Source organism: Alligator sinensis, unplaced genomic scaffold (assembly GCF_000455745.1).
Source record: "Alligator sinensis unplaced genomic scaffold, ASM45574v1 scaffold31_1, whole genome shotgun sequence".
NCBI lineage: Eukaryota > Metazoa > Chordata > Crocodylia > Alligatoridae > Alligator > Alligator sinensis.
In genome coordinates, this window is record NW_005841884.1 from 875,647 (window position 1) to 899,824 (window position 24,178).

Below are 24,178 nucleotides of genomic sequence, written 5' to 3' on the forward strand. Positions count from 1 at the left end.
GCGATGGGCTCGCGGTTTAGAGCCTCCAACCGGACAGGCTAGAAGAGTGTTCACGGGAAGGAACTCTAGTCCACCTCTCATCTTTTCTATCTGTAACCGCAACTCAAGCAAGTTTTCCAGCCTACACTGCGACCATCTTCGGTGTAAGTAAACAATCTTTAAATCAACCATTAAGCGTCTGTGCCTAATTCTAGCGTGTCGCCTGTTCTCTCCGATCCAGCGTGCCCGGGCTGCTGGCCACAGCCTGTGCAGAGCGAAAAAGGGCCCGGATCGCACCCAGCCCGCACATGTACTTAGCCCTACTGACCCCCTGACTTTTTCAAGAAGGAAGAAGAAATAATGACTTGCAGTGTTAGCCTCAGTAAAACAAAAAGGACTGCTATGCAGAAAAAAAAAATAGTAGCCTCAAATACTTAATAATTCACATTTGTGTGTTAGGGCCAGAACAGATGATTTGGATGATCTGTCTAGCCTTCTGCATAAACAGGCCATATAACCTCGCCAAGTATTTTCTGGTTCAATATGAAGGTCTCTTTTAGTAAACTATCCTTTTTAATTTAAAACTATCAAATGTCAGAGAATTCACAATATCCTAGGTAAATTGGTCCACTCATTAATCACCTTCATTAAATATCTGCACTTTATTTCTAGTTTTGATTCAACCATATAAAATAGAGCCAAAAGTGATCTTTGAGAGGTCATTTAGTAAATTTCTCTGCCTGAGGGTAAGACCAGTTGTGCCTAAAACATTCCTGATGGCTGTTTGTGAGAATTTTTCAAAATTACACTTTTAAACTTTCAAGTTTTTTAACTTCCCATGATGAAAATTCCACTACCTCCCTACATAATCTGTTTCTTCCTTAATATCTAAATCTCCTTTACTGCAAGTGAAAGCTGTTGCTTATTGCTGAACTTCACCTTCCATCTCATTTTGCTCTCAGACCCTAGCTGGAATCAGTTTGGTGTCTGCCTTCACTGGAGATCTCTACACAGCACAGGTAGTGAAGGATGATTTGGTTGGTCTTTTTCCTCCCTGATTTCTATGTTCCTAATCCTGGAAAATGTAAGAGGGGACACACAAACAAGGTACTGTGCACGGTCCATGTAGCCAACCAATCTTGGTGGATTTTTCCTAAAGAAATCTTTTTCTACAAAACCACTACAAACAGCTGACATTTCATGTAGCACAGTTTGCCCTGTTGTATTGTACTTGTATTCTACAAATTCTCATACTTCCATGAGGTGCCCAATTCAGGTAAATGTCAGGGAAATGAAGCAAAAATGTTATAGAGGAATTAATATATTCCCCCCCTAACATCTCAGAGCTGTTCAGTGCCATAGTGGCCAAACACGAAGTGACGTGTGTTCAAGTAACAAGTGCAAAAAGGAACAAGCATTCTATGTGTTGAGGATTTTCACAGCACTGATCCCAGATGTAATGGTCCACTGAAAGCAGAGCTTTCTCCACATTCTTCCAAGAATCAAATATCAACGAAAGGCTTGGATCAAAAAACAAGTAATCCTGTAGGTTCACCGGCAAAGCTTTGTTTGGCAGTGGCATAGGCCAAACCCCCATTATACCAATAGCAAAGAAAATATGAGAGGGACTGGATGATGATTCCATGTGGGGATCTCTGTGGTTCCACTAGCAATGGACTCCTGGCCAGCTCAGGGATGGAAAACAGATGTAATCTGAGCATGTACGAAGTGAAATTGCCTTGCCATTTAGATGCAGTATTTTTATTTCTAGAATTAGAGAACTCTTCCAGCTGTCTGCCCCTCTCTACAGCAGAATGACATAAAGCAACAGCCCCATTAACTCCCTTCCTCAAAGTCCTAGAAGTGGAAGGACTATCCATGCAGCCCAGTTACCATATTTACTTGAATACAAAATAAGACTTTTCCCCCTGAACAGCATGAGGTTTCTTCTCACCCCAAAAACAGCATGCAACCCAACTGAATAAAACATATAGTAGTGCCCATTGAGCATAGGCCTCAGCGCCAACTCTTTTTCAGATCATGGTGAGCCACTATATTGCATATATTTCAAATTCCTCCTCACCTCCACAGTTGATCTGCACCTTCTTTCCCATTTCCAAAGATTCCTATTTCTTCACCAGTCTTAAACATCTGGGAAACATCACCAAATGTGGCCCCAAACAGTTCGCCCAGAATCCTTCTGTCACCACTTCTCTCACCCTGTTGCATATGATTAATGGGACCCTGTGCCCTCTATGAGGTAAAGCCAGACCAGGTTGCTTTGTGCCTTATCTGTACATAAGTTTTTGAAAGATGCCAGGACTTGTGACAAGAACACCCAGTTCTAGTCATGATTAGGGCGCTAATTAGTACATGGATCCTTTGTTGTGGGTATCTGGAGTACACACATACTGAGCAGCGCTGAGATGTGGGATCACCATGGCTTAAAATGCTGTTAACTGCTGAGGCCAAACCCAGTGACCTATATGATACTCACGAATCTTTTGGTTTTGGACTACTTTCATGCATAGTTTGTATTATATATAAGTAGGTGCCAACGTGCTGCTTAAAAGTGTGTTTATGAAGTGCCCATACTAAAACTTGCAGCAGTTTAAAAAATGCAATATGCATAAATTCTGGATGAACTAAGTCTATGGGAATTATATGCAAATTACTACAGGTATGTTTTTCTTAAGGTCAGTGTTTCCAAATTTGCCCCTTACTTCCATGTGTTTGGGGAGAGCAGGGTCTGACAGTAAGGAGGGGGTGGGGAAGGGGCTGAAGGGGGAAAAAGTTGGAGGGGATGACAAAGGGGCTACCTGACTTCCCAGATTTATTTTCTTTTCTGTAGCAGTGGGAAGGGGACAAATTCAAGGCCAACTTCCAATAATTAGATTGTATACCTGAAAAAATAACATATTTATAAAATTTTCCATATGTAAAATCTAATTATTGTGGGGTCATCTTATATTCAGGGCTATCTTATATTATAATACATGCAGTACTTTTTTGCTGCTGCTCCCCACTCCTACCTCCCACACTCTTCTGATATGGTGAGCCCCCATACAGTATGGTAAATTCTCACAATTGCATCAGGAGTCTCGTGCTACTGGCATTTGCCATCTGATTCAAGGCTCCAGATCTCTAGTATTATGTAAGTACGCAAGGGATATTTTTTTTTACTTGCATATAAGCCTATGTCTGTGGTGGTGGACAAAAGCTTGAAGAAATGCATCAAATGTATTCTAAATGCTCATAATCCTGTAAGGAAATAATAACCACCCAAAATTGGGGGTATTTTTAAATTTCCTGTTTTTAGCCAATTTGTGAGCCAGAGTTATCTTTTTTTCTATACTTTTTTTCTAACCCTACCCCTATTGTAATACAGATCAGATTCATGGGCCCCTAAATCTTGTATAGAAAAAGAATTCAGTTTCTTCAAGCCTCCCTACTACTATACAGTAGATCCAATATATTCTGCCACCATTCAAGGAACTTTCTGCATCACTGAATTCCAGAGAAACAGCTTTTCATGTCAGTTTCCGCATTCATATCTGAGATACCCAGGAATAGCTTAACTGCCCTGGAAAAAAAAATTATCAAATAATGACCCTAATCCTTATGGCTGACTGATCAGTGTTCAGTATAGGATATGAGTAAAGGTCAAAAGGAACTTATAGTAATTTCCCAATCCTGGCAACTGGTTCTGCCCCAGCACACTTCAGAGAAGGTTAGAGCTATTATAGCTTATGCTGGCTAGTAACCACCCCTCAAAGGGTCAACCTTCCTTCCTCTTAATAAGAAAAATTCAAAACAAGCACGAGACAGAGAAGCTTGTTTTGATGTCAATAGAGCTTTGATCTCAGTGGAAGGTCCTCTGGACATAGTAGTAATATAGTAATAGAAACCTTTGCACATACCAGTCCTGCCAGTCACTGATGATGGTTTCCCCTCTATATTGTCCTTCATGTATATGACAGTAATATTATACACTGTGCCAGGTTTCAAGCCTAGAGAGAACAAAAGGAGCAATGCGAGCAATTAGAGAAAAAAAATGAAATTAAGCTTTTCTTAAGGAAATTGCATTTTTGGTATACCCTTCCTGGATATGCTTGAGAAATGAGTCTGAATTGTAGTATTTGGATCAAAACTTCCCTTTGTCTGGGAAATCTGAGTTTTTGGTTCAGGTCCATCTTTGTCTCCCATGTGTGTCATAATTTGTGAGAATTTATATTTTACCTATTATTAGTAGTATTTGTAGCTCTGATATGAAAAATAAACTATTCTTGAAATGGGTTGCATGAGCGTGCACTGAAATTTACTATCCAGACATCTACACGATACCCTTAAGTTGGCAAATTCCTGAAGATCTTAAGAGTGCTACACTTTGTCTAAACATGTAGTACCAGATCCACAGCTGAGACCCATTGAAATCACCATATTTCACCACTATTCCAGTTTCCACCATGTGGATCTGCCTCATAAATAAAAGATACTCCAGGTGTACACTTCTGCTAGAAGAACAAACCAAATTTAAGTGGCCTGGTCATTTAAAAAAAGTCCTATAATTTCTCATGATTATCAGCCAGACTGAAGGACTTAATTAGAATGGCTGGAAAGAGTTAACTGCTAAAACTCTCTGAAAACTTAGAAGCAGCTGAAGTTGCTCAACCTGGCAGTGTCCAATACTCTTACAAGAAATCCAGGATGTTTCACTTGATGAAATCAAAGGCCATGGTACAGTGCCTAGAAAAGGCAGTGAACAACAAGTCTTCCTTGAAGAATGCAATAAACAAGATAAGAGAGGATCAAGAGTTACCCAACGAAACTAAGAGAAGAGAACCAAAGGTTTTGTACAGAATGGTACAGAACAAGATAACTCTGGAATGTGTTTATTCATAATTAGGCATAATCAGTATTTGACTGGGGTTTCGGCATGCCACAACAAGCCCTGCATCTTTACCAACGTGCAGATTTATGTATTGGATTGTATTCTAAAGGACAAGAAAAGTAAAATGTATAAAATGCTTGCCTTGACAGCAGTCTGATTAACTGTCTGGCTCTGATTAGAAACTGTTACAGTAACAAACTCATGGCTCATGCTTTGTGTATTCAAACTTAAGAAGAAGAGGTTGTGCTGGCCACAGTAGAGGGAAGTACATCCAACTCTGTGGTTCTGCCGGTTGGATTCCAATCCAAACCCTTATCAGTGAAGGGATGTTTTGAAGGAAACCCAAATTAGTTTCCAGCTGAAGTGAGAGTGAAATATATTATAAAGGACACTCTTGGCCCTGCTCTCTCTCCTAGCTTGGTGATCAGGTGCTAAAGGGTGGCTCTCTGCCAGACTTCATCCAGGTTGCACAAGGTTTATGGCTCATATTATCTGTGCATGTTTGGAGTTTGCTGTAAGTCTCGCAGGGCACCAGATTGGACACAAAGTTAAGGAGTTCTACTAGCCTAGTGGTTCTCAACAGGGGTGCTGGAGGTCCCTTCCAGGGATGCCATGTTACAGGTACAGAGGTAAATGAGGAAGCAGCTGTGGCTGGAGCCCATTCTCTTCCTGCAACTTTTTCCAGTCAGACCCCACATGCTCCTCCGACAAACAGGCATGTCAAGCAGGTGAGACTGTCCTGTTGCCCCTCTGTTTGTGGGAGAAGCATACAGGGTCAGACCTGGAAGGGCTGTGGCAAAAGCATGTGCTGCATCTTCAGCCCTTTGCACTGCTCAGCCAGAGGGGTTAGACTGGGCTGAAGCAGCCCTTGATACTGCTTGGTTGAGAGTCAAGTACAGGGACAAGCATGGAAGGCAAAACCACCCTCCTTCCTCCCTGCCCTCCAAGAGCACAGGGGAGTTTTGCCCAGGGCACAAAACTCATTAGTTACACCTCTGCTTCTGCCTGTTTTAGGTTTATTAGATAACCCTAATACAGGCAGGAGCATGCGGTAGTACTCTGGGTGAGAACCACTGAAGTAAGCAGAGGCAACATAACAGCGGTTCTCAACCAGAGGTGCTGTCAAATTCAAAACAGTTTTTGGGCGGGGGGTGCCTGACTGAAAAGGTTGAGAGCCACTGTACTAACCATTTGTCTCAGCTCTAAAGATCAGTCACACACACGTACAATGGGAAATTCTTCCCAAATTATGGCTCATGAATCAGCTGCCCCTGCCCCTGTGCAAGTTGAGCTGCACACAACCACTTACCAGTGATGATGTATCTGCTCTTTGGTTCACTGCTTTTAGGCACCATCACCTCCTCTTCACCTTGCCCAGGCAGTGAGCGGAACCTTAGCTTGTAATAATCCACCTCTGCTGGAGGATTCTCCCACTCCACTTCCAGTGAGTCCCCTGTCTCGTCTGTCACCCAGATAGCACCAACCACAGACAGAGCTAGGGATAACAGAATAGGAAGGGCCAAGAGGACACAGCACATTAGCACTTCAGAAATATTAAAATGTTTCCTTTGTCTTCTAAGCACAAGACAAGAAGTGGCCAAACTGCTTCCCACCAGTACACCTTCTTCTAAGCTCTAAGATGGTTTTCTGGATGAATTGAGGACTTAACTAGAAAGAGCACAATTATTTCATCAACAAGCCTGTCTTTGACTCATTGTAACACCCCACTCTGGACACACAGGACTCAGGCCACCAACTCCATGTAATCTGTTAAAAATGAATGAATACCTCACAATAACCAAATCTTTCACTGGGTTTACCAAGGACATGGAGATGATACAGTGACACCTGGTAATAAACTGACCTTTTAGTTTTAGGTGGTTGCTTCAAATCATCAGCCTTTCAACTCAGGTAGGGAACTCATCAGAACTTATCAAAGAAGTAGTCAGGCTTGCTCAGTTCCAGATGAGAGATGTTGGAGGAAATTTTAGCTACTATATAGAGCAGTGCTGGCAACTCACTGCTAATCTTATGCCCTCTGAATACTTACAGTGCTCCAGCATGATGTGACAAAGTGCTGTACTGTGCCATGCATGCAACTGAAGTCCTTACCACTTGTGGTCTTTGAAGGTCATTATGGCATAACTTACAATAAATAGCTTCAGTATTAGCTCTCATCTGGACAAATCCCACCTGGGTTTTGCCTGTTGTAAAAGCCCTTCCACTTAAATTGAAATAGTTGCACTGTTCTCAGTAATATTCTGCATTTACAGCACACATTTCACCCCAAATAATTTTTTAAATTATGAGCAAAATCTTACCCTTTTTCAAGTCTGAGCCTTCATGCCCAAAGTCTCCAAAGGGTTATGTTGTAGGTGACAAAGGGTTATGTTGTGGAGGTAACTACATTGTCTTGAAGAGAGGAAGGCCCAAAAGGCAAGATCAAACTTCTCTACTCCCAAAGGCAAAAAGAGTATGGAGAAGGCCAGGATCAGAAGAGTGGAATGAAGAGGTGGATACTGAGGCAAGAGACCTCAGCTAGGGTTTGATGAGGAGGAATGAGCAAGCAGGGACAGTAAGGCAGTGACACTTCAGAGGCATCAGGTGGACAGAGTCCATGGAGAATGCTGAAAAGGAGCAGAGCAATTGAGAATGACAGGAGGCCAATGAACATGATAGAAGAGGGAAAAGGAGGTCATACATTTCTGCATCATGCAGTAAGACAATGGACAGTGTTCTGTGCTCTCCTTGGAATTCAGAACCATAAGCCAATGGCTGGCACTTTGGGAGAAAAAGAAATTTGCCCCTCTCCCCTCACTCCCCTCCTGCCCCCGCAAAAAATCTATTTGGAAAATATAATCCTTAAATGGGAGAAGAAAGGCAAATACTCTGAACTTGGATAGGAAATGGAACAGATTCTTCCAGTATTCAAACAGAGACTGATATAAAGCGCACACACCTCTAAAACCTAATGGTTTGCTCCACTGATATAGTTTAAATCCAACTTTGCAGAACAGCAGATCCTTAGCCTGTAATTTGCTAATGGTCTCACCTGTGCTCGCTTGTAGATTTTCTGGGTCACTGGAAATCCCCTTCTTCACATGGCGAAGCGTGATGTTATATGTTGTACTGGGATGAAGGCCCACAATCTCATAGCTGAGTTGTCCTTTGGGCACCCTGACTTGTTTTACAGAGGTCTGGTATCCCATTGGATAATAGCTGATGAGATAATAATCCACATCAATCACCTCATCCCAGCTAAGGGTCAGGGAACCCTCTGTGGTCTTTAGCAGCTGCAGATTCTGAGGGGTAAGCACTGTGGAAAAAAAGGAAGACAATATTAGAACTGATATCTCCTCTTGGAGCCTGGCTCAAGTCAATAAGAGCCTTTCCATTGTTGTCAATGGCATTTAGAAAAGAACTGTACTTTTTATTTGTTAAGCAAATGAACTTCTGAACAGGACTTGACTGGCAGCCTTGGAGACTGAAGTCCTCTGTTTACTCTCTAACAAGTTACTATCAACAGCCAAATGACAAATGGGTATACTCAGCACTGTACAGAACTGGGCACACACAGAGCTACACTGCTGTACCTGACAAATCGATTATATAAAAAAAAATGCCAGAAAAACCTCCTTAACATTGTCAATATCCCTCAAAGCACTGTGCAAGTTTGTGTAGGCAATATATGTACCTCCTTGCCTGCTTGGCTGACTACAGTTGCTATTTTATTATTCTAGTTCTGGAATACAAAATAATTTAGTACTGATGCTACAATGCCCAGAATACAGGTAGATGCAGGACTTTTTAATTATCTGTTCAAGAAGGTTTGAAAAACCTTGTACTGACACAAAAAGATTAAGGCTGTTTTGCAAATCTGGAGGCAAGAGTATGAACAGGACTTAGACACTGTGAAGCAACGCCAGCTTCACAACCCTTCTTATACCTTAAGCAGGCCATTTAAAGCCATTGTTCTGGCATTGCAGCCCAGTGTATATAGTTTAACTGGCATCCATAGCAACAGTAAAGCAAATGTCCTCTCCATCCGGCTGCAGCTGAGGAAAGACTCCATCACTGAATTTGATAGATGAATTTGCAGGAAACACAGACCTTAATGCTTCTCATCACATTCAATACAGAAGCTCAGAAAGAATTCCTAGGTACCTTGACAGATGAAAACTGATACTCTTCCCACACAATAATTGCTCAGTCACTTACAAGCAGCTGAAATGCAGTTCTGAATGTAAACCAAGTTCTTTCTGATGCACTGCCTGCCACTATTACTACTGGAAGGAGGCCAAACACTGGGACTAGTTAGAGCTGTCAGTAACATTGTACTGCCATTGAACAAACTGCAGACTGGGGAAGTAACTTCAAGGATGTAGAGAGAAGTGTTCAGATATAAGGGAAGAGGGAAGGGATAGCATGTGAGAATGCATGTGAATGTGTAAAAACAAGTATGATGGGGTAAGCACGTGTGGGAATGAGAGATTTACATGGACAGATTCAGGACCTCTAGCTGGATGGTTATAACATGTCAGTAATTTTGATAGTCCTGCTTCTGTTGCAGTTGGGTTGAGCTGAGTGGCCAGGGTAGGATTCATGCTGTGCTCAATAAGAAGACCTAGGATTTTTCTTATACTTGGCTGAAAGCCTCTGAATTAGACTAAAGCCAGGAATTTCAAAGCCGCCTAAAAGAATGAGGTACCCAACTCCCATTCAAAGTCAATTGGATTTGGGCACCTTGCACTCTTCAGCTCTCGGAAAACCCCATGCTATACGTGTGGTTTTATAGTCACATTTGTATATAAACTGCACTGTAAAGCATTCTCCTTATGGACACCCTCACTGGCCTGCACATGATAGGTGATAAGGTTAAATGTTTTCAAGCTTTGTTATTTGCTGTAAAACCAGAAAATGCAGTTTAAGAATAACAACTCATAGAATAAGACTATGAATACAACAACAGAGACATTTTAAAAAGGGGTTCCAAGTATGGCACCTCTAATCTGAGAAAGTTCTGCTCTCTGTCTAGTTTACGTGGAGCCTCTGACAACCACTCATACAACCACAGCTGCTTTATAAAGAAACAGCACAAGAAAGAGCTTCTCAAATGTTTCAGTCCCAATGTAGGTTGTATGCCTCAATTTATTATGACGTGTACTGAATCTATTGGCTTATTGATAACTAGTGCAGACTGCAGCAGGCAAGAAGGAATGAAACACTCCCTAGCTCTATTGTGATAAGTTGGTTATAGCTGGTTAGCCTCCCTCTTTGTTCATAGTTCTCCATACCCAGATTTTGGATATGGAGTAGAATTAGCTCCCTATCCCTATTCTGCCACTGTCTATGGTTTTGAGTTAGCTGCAGAAGGAGCCAAGCAAGTGCTTCACTGGGAGGAGAAGAGGGAGATACAGGGGAAACTTCTGCAAGAAAGGAAGAGGAAATAAATAAAATGAGGGTGCTTCTCACCTTGGGAGCAATCAAGGCCAACAAAGCCATCGTGGCAGTAGCACTCGCCTGTGTCACAGAACCCATTGCCATTACAGTCATTGGGACATCTCTTCTCACTGCAGTCATCTCCAATGAACTCCTCATAGCACTGGCAAACACCATTGTTGCAGATGCCATTGCCACTGCAGTTCTCAGGGCACAGCCTCTGGCTGCAGTCCTCACCAACATAGGGCTCATGGCAGATGCATTTGCCATCGACACAGCGTCCATTGCCACTACAGCTGTTGGGGCAGCTGGGATGAGAGCAGTCGCTTCCTTCCCAGCCTTCATCACAGTTGCAGCTGCAGATCTCTTGGATAAAAGTTCCATGGCTACTGCAATCTGAAATGCCTGCTAAGAGGGGGATCCAGGACCCCCATCAGCAGGTAGCAGGCAAAAAAGAAACAAGCAGACAAACAGAATTAGGAACAAAGCCATAGACAGATATGGAGAACGTCCATTCTAGACTACTGGAGGAAGAAGAGCAACTAAATGGACTGATATTAGCCGCCCATTCCTTCTACCACAAAGGTGGTCATTACAGCCTTCCTTTCTTCTAAACAATGCACTTGTCTATCAAAGAAAAAAAATGTGAATTCTCAACAATTTCCTTTTAAAAGTAAAATTCCAGCACTGAAAACAATGCAAAACAAAAGAAAATTGACTGGGAATTCCACAAGCTAGCCTCCTGCTATAGGGAATTCCAGAACTCTAAACTGAAGAATCCCCCACAACCAGAGCTTCTCAGATTAAGAAACCAAATCACCCGACATTCTGCGAGATTCTATCCCAAGTTTCAGCCTTTACCAGAAACTCCAGAACTTCACATCCCAGTGAAGAGTATGAGTTGCTCCTTGACAATATCAAGAATCTTGAAATTATTTCCCTCACCTATCATCACCTGTGTGTACAGGAAACCAAGCTCACCACCACCTCAGATACACCAGACTTCTATCACAGGCCCTGAACCTGAGCTTCCTTCATACGGTCTTGAGCCAAAGTGCATTGAGGTCAATGGTGGCCTTTCCATTGGCTTCAATCGGACTTGGATCAAGCCCCGTGTCAGGAACTTCAAGATTCCCCATGTCCACCCCAGAAACTACTTGTTTCTGTTGATCCCTCCACCCAGGGGCCTCAGACTTTCAAACTCATGTCAGAAACCCAGGATCCAGTCTGCTCAAGCCTTTCCCAGTGCAGAGCAGTACAGCACAGCACAGCACAATGGATGTGCTATAAAAGTTATATAGGAGATAGAAAAAATATACCCCAAAATAATGCACACCTTGGCCTCCCCCACAACACTTCTGTGGATTGCAGGCCTCCCTCAGCTCCATCACTTCTTTCTCCAGCTTCTCCATCCTTTCCAGAAGGGCTCTGAGGTGGTCCAAGGCTTCGCAGTCACCTTTCGGTGTGAGGACTCGGATGTTATGCCTGAATATGATATTCTGCTCCTTGCCCTCCTCTGCTTCTCCCATATCAGGCAGAGTATGACTTTCATCTCTGAGGGGCAATGGTTCTTCTTCTACCTGGATCTGGGATGACTTGGGCAGGTCAATCTTGTATGAGTGGCTGAGGGAGATTTTCTGACCTTTGCTGGTGCAATTCTGAGATGCAGGCAGTTGAAGAGCTGCTGTTTGGAGAGCACTATACAGTAACACCCCCAGAATGAAGGAAATATTATGCCAGTAACCCATCTTGTAGTTCTTCAGAGAGATGGTTGGTCTCATAAAAATAGCAAGGCTGGTTTCAGAGGAGGAAAAAAAAAGAGAAATTCTACCATAAAACCATTTTTAAAGCACTTTCAAAGGTTAAAAATGGCTACCATGACCTCTTGTGGTGCAATCTTCAAAGTTCAGTGTCTGTGGAACAATATTTGGATGACAGATATATAAACAGTGTCTAGGGCAGTGGTTCCTAACCCAGGGCTTGCAGGTAGCCCACAAGATTCTCCACTATTGCCTGTGCCTACCAGAAATTAAAAGATGAAAAATTGAGATTGACTGAAAAAGCAAACTATGATGTTGACTCAAACACATTACTTGCTCAGTATTGCTGCCCAAGCCAGCACACACTGCTGGCGTAGGGTGCAGGAAGAGATAATAATAATATTCATCAGTAGGTGGCTCTCTTGATCAATAGTTGGCTCCATGAATCAACTCTGAATTAGTGTCCCAGCCTGTTTTAGTAGTCACTGTGCTGAAGATTTAAAACTGAACCTACCCATAATGGCTATTAAATACCACACATCACTTTCATGAAGCTTGTGGTGTTGACCTTACGTATTAGACCCAACTACATACATCTGCAATTTATGCGGACATATCATTCTCTCACTTATTACATTAAGTCGATGCACAATGTTGTGGTGTGCTGTTAAACGCATCACTTCATAAAGGGTTTCATTTCACAGGTGGAGGTACAAAGAAGCCTGTTTTAAGGTAATCTTTCAAGTGTCTAATAAAAATCAGCTTCTTAACGTAGGATATTTTGAGACAGTCTCTTAAGAAGAGAGGTTGGCTAATATAAATGGGATCTTGTACAGGTGTCACTCTATGAAGTTTATATATCAGCTTGTTAAATGGAAAACAATTCAGAATCTGTAGAATGAACCTCCCTGCATAAATGTAAAATATCTGTTTTGGTTTTAAAGTGAGTGAAGGGCTGATGTAAAATATCTGATTCACAGCTCTGTGGCTAGGTCCAGTAAGGGACTTCCAGGCTTAAAGCATGACTTTAGGTGTCTCAGTTCTGCCTGAGTCTAAAATCATGATTAAAAGCCTCCTGTCTGACTGTCACCTAACCCTGAAGGAATTTAAATGCAGCATGTACCTTTCAAGTTTTCTGGACCCTGAGAATCCTGCTTCTGCACAGGCTCAAAATTGCCTCAGTCTGAGCAGCTCAGTGCCTCATTCCTACAAGGAAGTTCAAACGGGATCCAAAAATTAGGCTCCACTTAGTTTCCTCAAGGGTCTCAATCCGGTATGCCTTCTCTGAGTACCCCTACCAGTAATGTACACTGACAAGATCAGGCAGGGATTTACCACATGTTAGCTGATGTATGGTAAATGCATACACCCTCTGTGGTAGATCAAAGCTAAACTGTGGTAGTTTAGCTCTCTTTTACTGAGATCTACACTACCAGAGTAGCAGTTAAAGAATTTGAGTGGTTGCTCTGAAGCGGATATCTGATTTACTATGTAGTCACTTGAAAAGTCAGACCATAAATTACTACATGTAACCTCAGTGTTAGTTGTTCAAGTGAGAACAGAACTGGCAAACAAACAATTTCTGGCTAATGCTAAAGGCAAAGATAATTCCTGGCATGGTACTTGTAGGTAAAAGTAAAGCTGGTTTTTAGAGACATGACCACCCCTGCACCACCTCCCAACCACATACACACAACCTGGGAACATCTCTGCTTTTCTCTTCCCTAACCATGCCCAGGAAAATGGATGGGCTTTCTGCATGACATTACAGATAATCACATTAATTACCCAAAATCTGACATCATGGCACATGGCATTATCGTGTAAAGTTTCCTTGGCTTTACCTAAGCAGACTATAAGAAAGTTCCCTACATGTTCAGAAGCATGATGCTCTTGCTCCTAGATAAAAATAATTCTGTATACATTCCAAATTTGGTGTCACATAGCACAGCAGAACATGTGCAGAGTCCAGTTCCGAACACCCTACTCTCCCTTGTTTACTAAAACTGTTACGGAAGTCAGTGGGCATTTTGCCAGGGAAGAATGAATGAAACAGGGGGAGGCCTTCAGGCTTCAGCCATTATTATATAGGAACAAAATAGAAAAGAAAAGCAATCTCAGCTGTCCCCTCCCAATCTGCAGCATTTTTCTCAAATGGCATCTGTCTAATGCATTTCTCATCTCTCAGCATATTATTCTGCTGAAGCAGATCTTCTTCCTCTTCATCCTTATTCTGAGGTTTTGCACCCAACCTGTCAATCCCTGCTCAGCCATCCTCAATATGCTATTCCATTTTCCAAACCATCTTTCTCTAGGACAGTCATAGAAATTGACCCCCTTCAGTTGTCTCTCTCTCTGACGCATTCTGAGACAAATCAAGTAACGAGTATTTGTTTTGAGACGTTGTACTTGAAATATAGTACTCATAGATTCTCATCATAAACCACTTTAGAAATATTGAAAGCCTCTTTTAACAAGGTTTAATTTCATATTCCTAAGGATTTACATTTCCCCCCTTCCCCAAAACAAATGCACATATCCATTCTCTCAGCTCTAGGAATTACATGCCATTTTGAATTGTAACATGAAGTCCCTACTAATTAAGGCCTTTTGAGTGCCACAGATTGATCTCAGATTTTCCTGGCCAGGCAGATCATTCAAAAGAAAAACCTCTGAACATAAGCACTTCTGTCAAATCTAATGAGAGAGGAGAGCAGTTCTTCTGGCTTCTACATCATGTAATAAAGAGATTTCCCCTGCTGTTTAAGAAGAAAAAAGGCAGTTTAATTGAACCTACATTGAGCATATGATATCATATGTGTAAGAAAACATAAATGGAAACAACAGGATGAAATTGGGCAAAGGAAAAGTTTAGACTGAAAACCAGGAAAAAAATCCTACCAATAAGAGCTATTATACTATGGAATAATGTCCAAAGAAATGTAGTGGAAGATACATTGCTTGCAACATTTAAGCCTAGAGTGAAGAAAGCACAAGATAACTGGTCCAGTAAAGCAAAAAATAGTATTCTGAGAAGGATAACATAATCTAAGTCCATAAGTCTTTTCCCTTCCTAACGTTGATGCCCGAGTATTTTGGTGTATTAAATTGCACAACGTGCTCTTTTTCTTGGGCAAAATGCAGGGAGGCTAATATGACATAAATGGGGAACAAGGAATTTGAGAGACAAAGGTCCATATTCTTTGACTGGTTTAAATCATCGTAGTTGTATTGAGTTCCTTGGAATGGTAGCGGTATGTACCAGCTGAAAATACGGCCTAAAGATCTATTAAATAAGCTGAAGGAGGCAACAAAGGGCTTTAAAAAGAGATTTTGAAAGAGGTTAATTTTCAGCTAAGTCCTAAAATAGAAGGGAAACAGGAAAGCTGTTTGAGGAGGCAGGTGATGTGGTCACATCTTCTTACATGTGCAAAAGCAGCAAGCGTCTTTTATTACATGCTAGATCTAGATAAAACATGGAGAGGCTTCAGGGATGGAAATTGCTATAGTCAAGGTAAGAGATAACAACAACATGGATATGGAATTCAGCTGCGGTGGGACTGACACAGGCAATGCTGCCAAGGTTGAAATAATGGAGATTTGCAGATGAAGAGCTATGGTCAAATGTTCAACTGACAGAGGCTCAGCAAGCCAGTTTTGTTAAGGCACACCAGTTTCTGTTATCAACAGCACACAAAGAAATGAACTGTTAGCACCACATCCAGCCACCTTTGACTTCCCTGCTTGAATGATCAACCCATTTAGAGCTGGGGCAGCTAGGGGCAGTCTTTGACAAAAGTCCAAAAGCAAGGCTCAAATACATCTCTAGAGGCATATTGAGGCCATAATAAGGCACTTCAATTTCAGTGAACTTCAGTGCCACCCACATGTTCGGCCCCCAATTGCAACACCCCACTGGAGTCCTTCAAAATGGCCATGAAGACATACCTGGAAAACATCACCACTACAAGGGGTACAATGGGTCAGGGGTTTACTCAGCCCTGCAGCTCCACTTTCATCTCCTCTATACTTGTTGGGGAGAGTTGGGGGGTGTGGGGATGGAGGGGAAAATGGCAGGATGGACAATGAATGATCTCCCATGCATTCAGCCTACAGTCTCTTGGTTTGGTTCCAGAGGCCAGGAGACATGCAAGGAATCCTTTATTCCAGCTCTATGTATAAAAATCAGGATTCTCTGCCTGCCTTTCAGCCTCTGGAGATTGGTGACAATGGCCAAGCACAAAGGAGAGCACGCTCTGGTTGACTGTTCTGCTTTCCCATCCCTCCTCTCTCAAGCATTGTGGGATGCTGGAAGACCAGGCAACTCCCTGGTAATGCTCTGTAGAGTGTACAGATGTTTCAGAAAGCATATCAAAAGGAAGTGCTTAAAAATATTCCTAATTTTTAAGGATAATTTTTTAAGCACTTTGGCCATTTTTAGGAATTTCTTTAGCTGTGAATGCCTGCACACTTTCTGTTTGGAGTTCTTCAAAGGCACATCAAATATTATGTCAGTTCATGCCCTAAGACATGTTATCTACTCTAACACAAAAACTCTCAATAAGAGGTAAGGGAGGAGAAGGAAAGTCCAGAGTCAGAGACTTCTCCAAAATTGCAGAGAATGGAAATAAATAGAAGCTCCGAGCCCAGGAGAGAAATGGAGGACCTAGATTAATGTTTGTGGTTGGTTCTCCTCTACCCAGGGAGCACATCTCTGTCTTTGAAGGCATAGAGAGAAGTGACAATTTTCACTTGATCTGGCCCCTGAAAGTGCTCTAGTGTAATGACCAAACAGAAGTGCATGGCTGCAGAGTGCTTCTCTGAATCCTCATTGCATGAGGGTTAGATGAAGATGCTTCAAAACAGAGCATCTTCAGTAACTTCTGTTTGCACCACCTCCCAGCCCCAGCAGTGTTTTCAAAATGGGGGGGGGGGGCGGCTAGGGAGGGAGCAGAGGGAGTTTAGCCCCAGGCTTTTTCAGCCAGCACTGGAAGGTGGGGAGGATTTATTGAAACCCCCCTTCCCAAGGTGGGGGGGGCTCCAAACCATCCACCCCGCCTTTAGGTGCCAGCTGGGGAACCCCCAAAATGAGCTCCCGCCACTCTATTTCCCCCCTCCCATTCTGAAAACACTGCCAGAGCTGGGAGGGGGGAGGGGTGTTGCTAGGGTAAAGCAGCTCTGGGCTCACAGCTGCTCTAAACAGCATCTGGGATTCCCCAACCCCTGGGACCCAACAGCAAACTTCTTCCAGTCCAGGGGATCGTTGTAACTCATGGCGCTTCCTACAAAGCACTGCGAGTTACAACAGAGAGCTCTACTTCTGTCTGCACCTTGAAACATTTAGCTAAAGGAAGCTGAGACAAAGTGATTAAGACAAGCTGTAAAAAGGATGATGTTCTTACAGGGGGTGAATGTGTACATACAGTATCATACTAGAGCCAAAGAGCTGGCTCTAATAAATGGCTGAGGGAAAATGGCCATGAGGCAGATAGAAAAGAGCTGAAGGCTAAGAATGTGACTCCATAAAAACCAGGGTATTGTGCTAATGCCAAGGAGAACAGTTCCCATGCTAAGTCCAGAATGAAACTGGCCTGGGATATTGAGGCTGCTTCTCAAGCAGTCTCAAGGGAGGTTGTAGACAGGTCTGGGAGGTTTCTTGACAACGAAGGGAATGGCAGATATGAGAAAGAGAATCTAAAAGGTCTCTTTTCTGGGCTAGTTTGGCTGTAGTGTCTGAAAAGTTATCGCTATGTGCAAGCAACATTATGAAAATAAATTAACACCGTAGCTGCCAAGGCCCCCAGGAAGGTTGGCATAGTGTGCTGGAGACTCAAGTGTTAATGAACACAAAATATTCTATTAGCTTCCCCTAGTGTCCATAACATAGATATCAACTATAGAAACATTTGCAGTATTAAGACCAGAGAGATTAATAACTCTGAAGCAGGGTGGTGTGCAATAATAGCAACTTTCAGGGAGGAAATAAATGAGTCTTCAGAACTACATGGCAAATCCTGCTCTCAGTTATGTAAGAGTAGATTTGAAGTATCTGCATGGAGATCAATTAAGTTACTCCTGACTTATCCCAGTGTAAATAAGAGCAGAATCTAGTCTGTTATGTCTTTCAATACTCTAACAAACTTTTTACCAATTAAAAAGTTTTTTAACAGAAGCCAATAACAGTGAAAAGCAGAGCTCACTTCTGAAGGCTTTCTACATTCACTAACAGCTCACAAGTTACCCTGGGTGCACAAACGGTGAGAACATTTCACAGAATCTGGATATGGAAAATACCTAGTCACTTTTTCAGCATCCTAGTCCATCCTCCTGACAGTTGCTTCCTACTATAGTTACTTGTGTCTTGCCCAGTCTAGCAGGGCGCTCAGCCAGGTTGACATCAGAGACAAATTACTAATTTTACAAAAGTTCCGTAAATGTAATTGAATTCAAATGGTTGAATTCCTGTCTTTACTTTTTGTACTGGGGCTCTGCAACTATTTCCAAGCCGTTTCCTTTAGAAAGCTGCTCCTAACAATTATATTTTCCTCTGTGAGCTACATGCATACATGTGTGTGAATAACTGACTTTAGTGAAACAGATCATATATTGGGCCCCAAAGAAATGGGTCATTGTCGCTACAGCATAAGCCAACCATGTTCTACTTTGGCTGTTAGTACAAACCAGCAAGATTTCTTCTTATGCAGAAGTGCCATTGCCTTTTCTCAAGAATATCACTCACAGGCTTCCTCACACTCTGCTTAAATCTATAGACATTAAAATGATTCCAAATAGTTATTAGAATATGAAATGAAAACTAGCCAGGTAAGTATTTGTGCTTTTGGCCTTTCCTTTCTATTTATCTTTCATGTATTATTTCGACACGTGTTCTCTCTCCTACAAAGACTACATTATTGTGTGCTGACTTTACTGTGTCTAGATCTCCTTTCTTTCTCTGAAAATCTCAGTCAGCATCTTTGCTTTCTCTTTTTTATTTCTTGACTGAGTTAATTAACATATTAAGCATTCTGTAGAAAGTGTGTAACGTCAGCTTCTTTCTCTTATACCGATAGTAACAAACCAGATACTTATATTATTTGCTCAGCATGTGGTTTGTATTTTAACTTGTGGAAAACTGGCTTATAATAGAATTAAGCCTCTCTTTAAGACAGGTCACGTTTTTAATTCATAATTTGAGTAAATCTTGTACTCATTCAATTGTTTTCTTTCATTTTATCTCCTGAATTTTATCTTTCTGAGATAACTATTAAAATAAATATGGTACTTATCATACAAAAATGTGTTTCATTTTACCTAAAGATCCAGAGCTAAAAAAAATTTGTTTTATGGAATGTGTGAACTGATGGCCATGGGGTGTGATGCACATGCTGTAAGTGAAAGGTAATTTTAATGATCATCCTTGTATTTAGCTTGCACTACAATTCTAATGTGTAAATATGAATAAATAACCCTAACATGAGTACATGACAATTGGAAAAGCCTTTACAACAATAAAAATGACATAGAAACTAGTATCTGAAATAAAATCTGCAAATAGCAGAACTCATTGTGAAACAGACTGGCTTAGTAACAAAATCGTGGTTTCATTGACTTCAATGCCAAAAATCCCATGGACATCAATGGAGACAAGTTGTCAGACTAAAGTTAGGATTTGAAGGGATACATTCTGTGCAGTTTAAACTTTTTCATTTAGAACACCAATCTTCTATCAGCTATGTATTATAATACTAATACTTACCAACCACCATCTATAACTATGTATTATAATACCAATAACTATGTATTATAATACTAATACTTACCAACACGTATGCTGAAAGGCTTATTTCATTAGGGCATAGGAAGGGTTCTAACGTTAAGTGAAAGACACTATAGAAAAAAAACAAAGAATAAGATTCATGTTTCATTCATGCCATCTATGTTGCTTGTCCTAAATGAAACTCTGGAAAAAAAAATGCCGCCCTTACCTCTGGGATAGTCTTTAGTGTTCTGCTTTGGGGCCCTTCTTATTCAGATGTCACTTGCAAGAGCAAGCTGAAAGCTGCCACTGCTCTTCTCTTTCCAGCTCAGCTGCTGATGCCACCAGTCCCCACTGGGTTTAAATCTCTTTCGGACCAAATGAAAGGAACCAATAGAGACACTTGGGTGTTTCCCTTCTAATATTTTCCTAAGGGATGAACAAGGGTAGAGAGAGAGAGAGTGAAAAATTCTTTGCTGCCTACCAGTGAAGGAAGGAAGGTCCAGCAGCAAAATTTGTGACTAAAACCTGACAGACATCTAGAATTTTGCAAATGCAAAAGCAGAGATTACAGAATATATTATGAAGAGACAAATAAGCACTTTTAAAACTTATTTTCTGGAGGCATGAGTTTTTCAACATACAAAACAAGATTATGGTACACATAAAAAACCCCAGTTAACGTTAAATCACAATACTGTAGTAACCTATCACATCATTAACAAATCTCAGGCACTTGAAGAAAAGCAAAATATAAGTAAAGGAACCATTAATCTTAAACACATGCATAGAACCATGTATTAACTGCTAGAGTTCCATAGAATCTGCCCTATTCTGCTCATGAAGTGCTAGAGCTTGTTGAAAAATAAAATAAAAAGAAGTTTCGTGAACATTTTCAAAACTTTGAGGTTTAAGATTGAGAAGTTCAAATTTATTCCTTACCTTTTTTATTTGCTGCTTGTTTTTTATTCATATTATAAACTGTTTTGAAGTTATTTTAATGTCAAAGGATTTGAAATGGCCCCTTTTTAATTATTTTATATTTTCAAATATATACATATTTATATTGAAAATTGTATTAAAATATTTTGTTTACAACCTGATTTTGCTAAACTGCACATTTCTGTAACAATTCTGATAACATAGATAACATTTTCAATAATATTTTCCATCACTTTAATGCACTGAAAAGTAGCACATTTTTCACACACAAAGTAAAAAACATTGAGAATCCTTTGCAAAATAAGAAATATAATTTATTTTTAAAATCCATTTTTTAATCATCATCATTAGTAGAAGATTTCCTAAAATGGTTCTGAAATGAAGCCTGCATCCCACACAGCCCTTGCCAGCTTTATTAGCCACCCTTCAGGACTTTGCCCTTTTCTTGGGTGGAGTGTGGCAACTGTTATTCACAAAGGGCAAACCCACAAACTAATGACAAGCTTGATACTGGCCAAAGGCCTTTTGGATGCACACCACAGAAGGAGTGAGGGCACAGAAAGGAGGGCAAAAGAGGCAAAGAGCTTATGCAACATATAAAGGCACCCTCCGAGGGAGTGAATTACACCACTTTCCTCCCATGCAGAATGTAGCCCTGATTGTAACCAGAGGCTGCCTTGGATAGTTATTTTTGAGGTTTCATTTTCTTGCCCTTTATTCATTGCCTGTTTTGCATTCCTATCAGGAACTGCTTAGTAGGAAGCAATATGATCCAGCGTTCTAAGCAGAGAACTGAGAGCGCCAGAAGCATCTATTTTCTTGCCCAACTTTTGACGCTGAACCAGCATTGCCTCGGGTGAGTCAGTTAATCTCTCTGCATATCAGTGTCCCACCCAGTACATGATATGGTGACAATGGCCCAGACCCTCTGGTGCTATGCACCACTTTATGCTTCCACACTTCATCAGTGTGGCCCTAACGGCAGCATAGCAGGCTAAAGCAGATTCACCAAAATACAGTTTGCCACTCCCTTTGTCCTTTGCTGGTTTGAAAAGATGGAGTCCGGAGAACAGCATGCAGATTGTCTCCGTGCTCTTGTGATTTCCTTCTTCCATAAAAGTCTCTTGAAATCCCAGGAAGCTGGAACAATGTACAGTGAAAGCCATCCCTAACTTATACTGCAGGACCAGCTTAGCTCAGAGTGGGCTCCAGACTTGAACTAATCATTCTTACCTTAACTATGGGGTGTTGAACAGTCCTGTGCTCTGGGAGGTCAGACATTATTATATGCATGTTAAGTGTTACAGATCTGTCAGCCAGCCATTCAGTCACCTGTAAGGTTCTGATAGTTAACTCAGATCTGCCCTGCACACAGCAAGTCTTCCAAGTACTGGATATGACTGCAAGGTAATCATGAGCATACCAAATAACCTGGTTATTATGCAGTTGATAATGCTCCCTAAAAGGATTCCAGACCTAGGGTTTCATTCACTAGCAGATTCAAAACCGCTTCTGCACTACTTATGTACTGGAAGATTCCTTCCACATAGGAAATCTTCTGCTGGTGCAAGAGCAGCTGTATGGGCTCCTAGCCTCAGCTGCTTTATGATGACAGTCTCCTGACTTCTTTACATTGCAAAGTCTTTGCGCTAGGACTGAGCCCTGAACCTTTTACCTCTATGGTCAGAACCATCTCCGGTGAGTCCCAACTGAAAATTGGTACCTTATCATAGCAGCCTGGTTGTCTGTAAGGTGTAAGTTAGTGATCTCAATTCAGTTTATAGTGACATATGTCCATATGGCAGAAACCATGACCACGGTTAGTACCCTGGTCAGTAGGGAAACCAAGGACTGAATTGTCTGTGGAAAATGAACTGGTGTCTTAAATTTAATGAACAGTTGTTCCAAGACATGGACAGAGTTGGTGCTCATGGCCTTGAGTCATTCTTAAAATTTTGTGCCACTTATTATGCTGCAGATAAACAAGAATTCAGTCTCTGTAGCTGTTATCTAGCACTTTTCTCCAGGATTAAATTGTGTGCTGAAAAAAACTGCAAATCTCATGTAATATGCAGGAACCCTTTTCCCGTTGTTCAGGCATTATACCAGACATCTCAATAAAAAACCTTTCACACAGACAAAAGGCAATGTGACAGACCTATTAAAGGAGTTGAATTCACAAGTGAGACTTTTTAGATGCTCCACCTGATCCATATGAAGTTCTAGTTTCATCCAGGTGATTTGTTCAACCTTAAAAGTGTGATGGATATTCCACCTGAAACTCATTTTACTTCAGGAACTCACAACTCGGTTTTACTTCTGAAACAGTTATTTTAACTCTGCTCAGTTGAGACCCCACTTAGTACAACAGAGCAGTTACTTTTATGAGGCACTAATAACACAGAAAGAAAACACATCGCATAAGAACTTCTCAATCATTTTTTTACCAATGAGGGTCACTCATATGTAAAATTCATGCAGTTAATCAAAATTGTTGCGCTGAACAGCTGCAAAGTGTTGCCACTGTAAGTTAGCTACTGAAAAAAAGAGAGTAAGATCTAGGAATAGGTAAGGCAGATGGAAAAGTAGTTCAAGAGAAGGAAAAAGAAAGCTGAGGAAGAGATGGATAGATAAGCCTGTTGCATAGTAATTATGGACATGCAGTAAGGACAGACTCAAATGGAAAGTGTCCACGTTTTGTGGTGTATACTTCACTTTGGTTGCATCAGATTTTCCTGCTGGAACTTTACCCCTGTCATTTGTACAAGTTCTTCCCTCCCAACATCAATTCCTTGTGGTCTGCACAAAGATTTATCCTGAGGTTTTGCAGAGGCTGCCAGTTTAATCTAATGAGGGATGTACTTACTTAGACTGACATCAGCACTGGGATAAAGTTCTTATACAATGTAACTAACCCCCTAGAATGGTTTATGTTTAATTCTTCCAGGAAAGCACTTTAAATGGAGTTTCATTGTAAAAGGAAAGACATGAGGGCAAAAGATCCACCAGCTTTATTCCTAGTGATAGCAGGAGCCGTCTCCATTCAGCTGTGGCATGGGACATCAGTTGCTCTGGTAGTGATAGGCTCCGAGAACAGTCTCTTCACTCACAATGGATCAAGCCTAGCCCATAACTCTTTTCTCCCTGCTTGTGGAAGCAGCTACAAGAATATAAGGAACCACAGATTTCTCTCCCCCTCCCTGCAGAGTAACAACTACCAGCCTCTTTGTCCTTGTCTGCACTAGCAATCTGTTCCAGTTCCAACAATTGATGGTCAACCACAAATGTACCTTCTTTGGTAGAAAGTCTAGGTATAGCCAAATGACGCCATGAGTAGTAGTGGTGAAACTTACCCAGAATTGGCACTGCCACAGGGAAAGCCCTGGAAGGTCATAAGTTAGCTTGGGGGAA

The 24,178-nt window shown here is 41.4% G+C and overlaps 1 protein-coding gene across 1 annotated transcript in view; it reads right to left on the reverse strand.

The window, feature by feature from the left end:
* TNN (tenascin N) overlaps nucleotides 1-22,214 on the reverse strand; it is a 51,848-nt gene extending 29,634 nt beyond the window's left edge. Inside the window, exons 1-8 of the mRNA XM_014516919.2 lie at nucleotides 22,001-22,214; nucleotides 20,055-20,254; nucleotides 19,890-19,956; nucleotides 11,646-12,103; nucleotides 10,343-10,714; nucleotides 7,923-8,186; nucleotides 6,180-6,365; nucleotides 3,900-3,989 (exon numbers count right to left, since the gene is read on the reverse strand). Of these exons, the coding sequence (XP_014372405.1) occupies nucleotides 3,900-3,989; nucleotides 6,180-6,365; nucleotides 7,923-8,186; nucleotides 10,343-10,714; nucleotides 11,646-12,090 (1,357 nt within the window). The 5' untranslated portion in view covers nucleotides 12,091-12,103; nucleotides 19,890-19,956; nucleotides 20,055-20,254; nucleotides 22,001-22,214. The remainder of the gene's footprint in view (nucleotides 1-3,899; nucleotides 3,990-6,179; nucleotides 6,366-7,922; nucleotides 8,187-10,342; nucleotides 10,715-11,645; nucleotides 12,104-19,889; nucleotides 19,957-20,054; nucleotides 20,255-22,000) is intronic.
* Nucleotides 22,215-24,178: the final 1,964 nt, after the last annotated feature.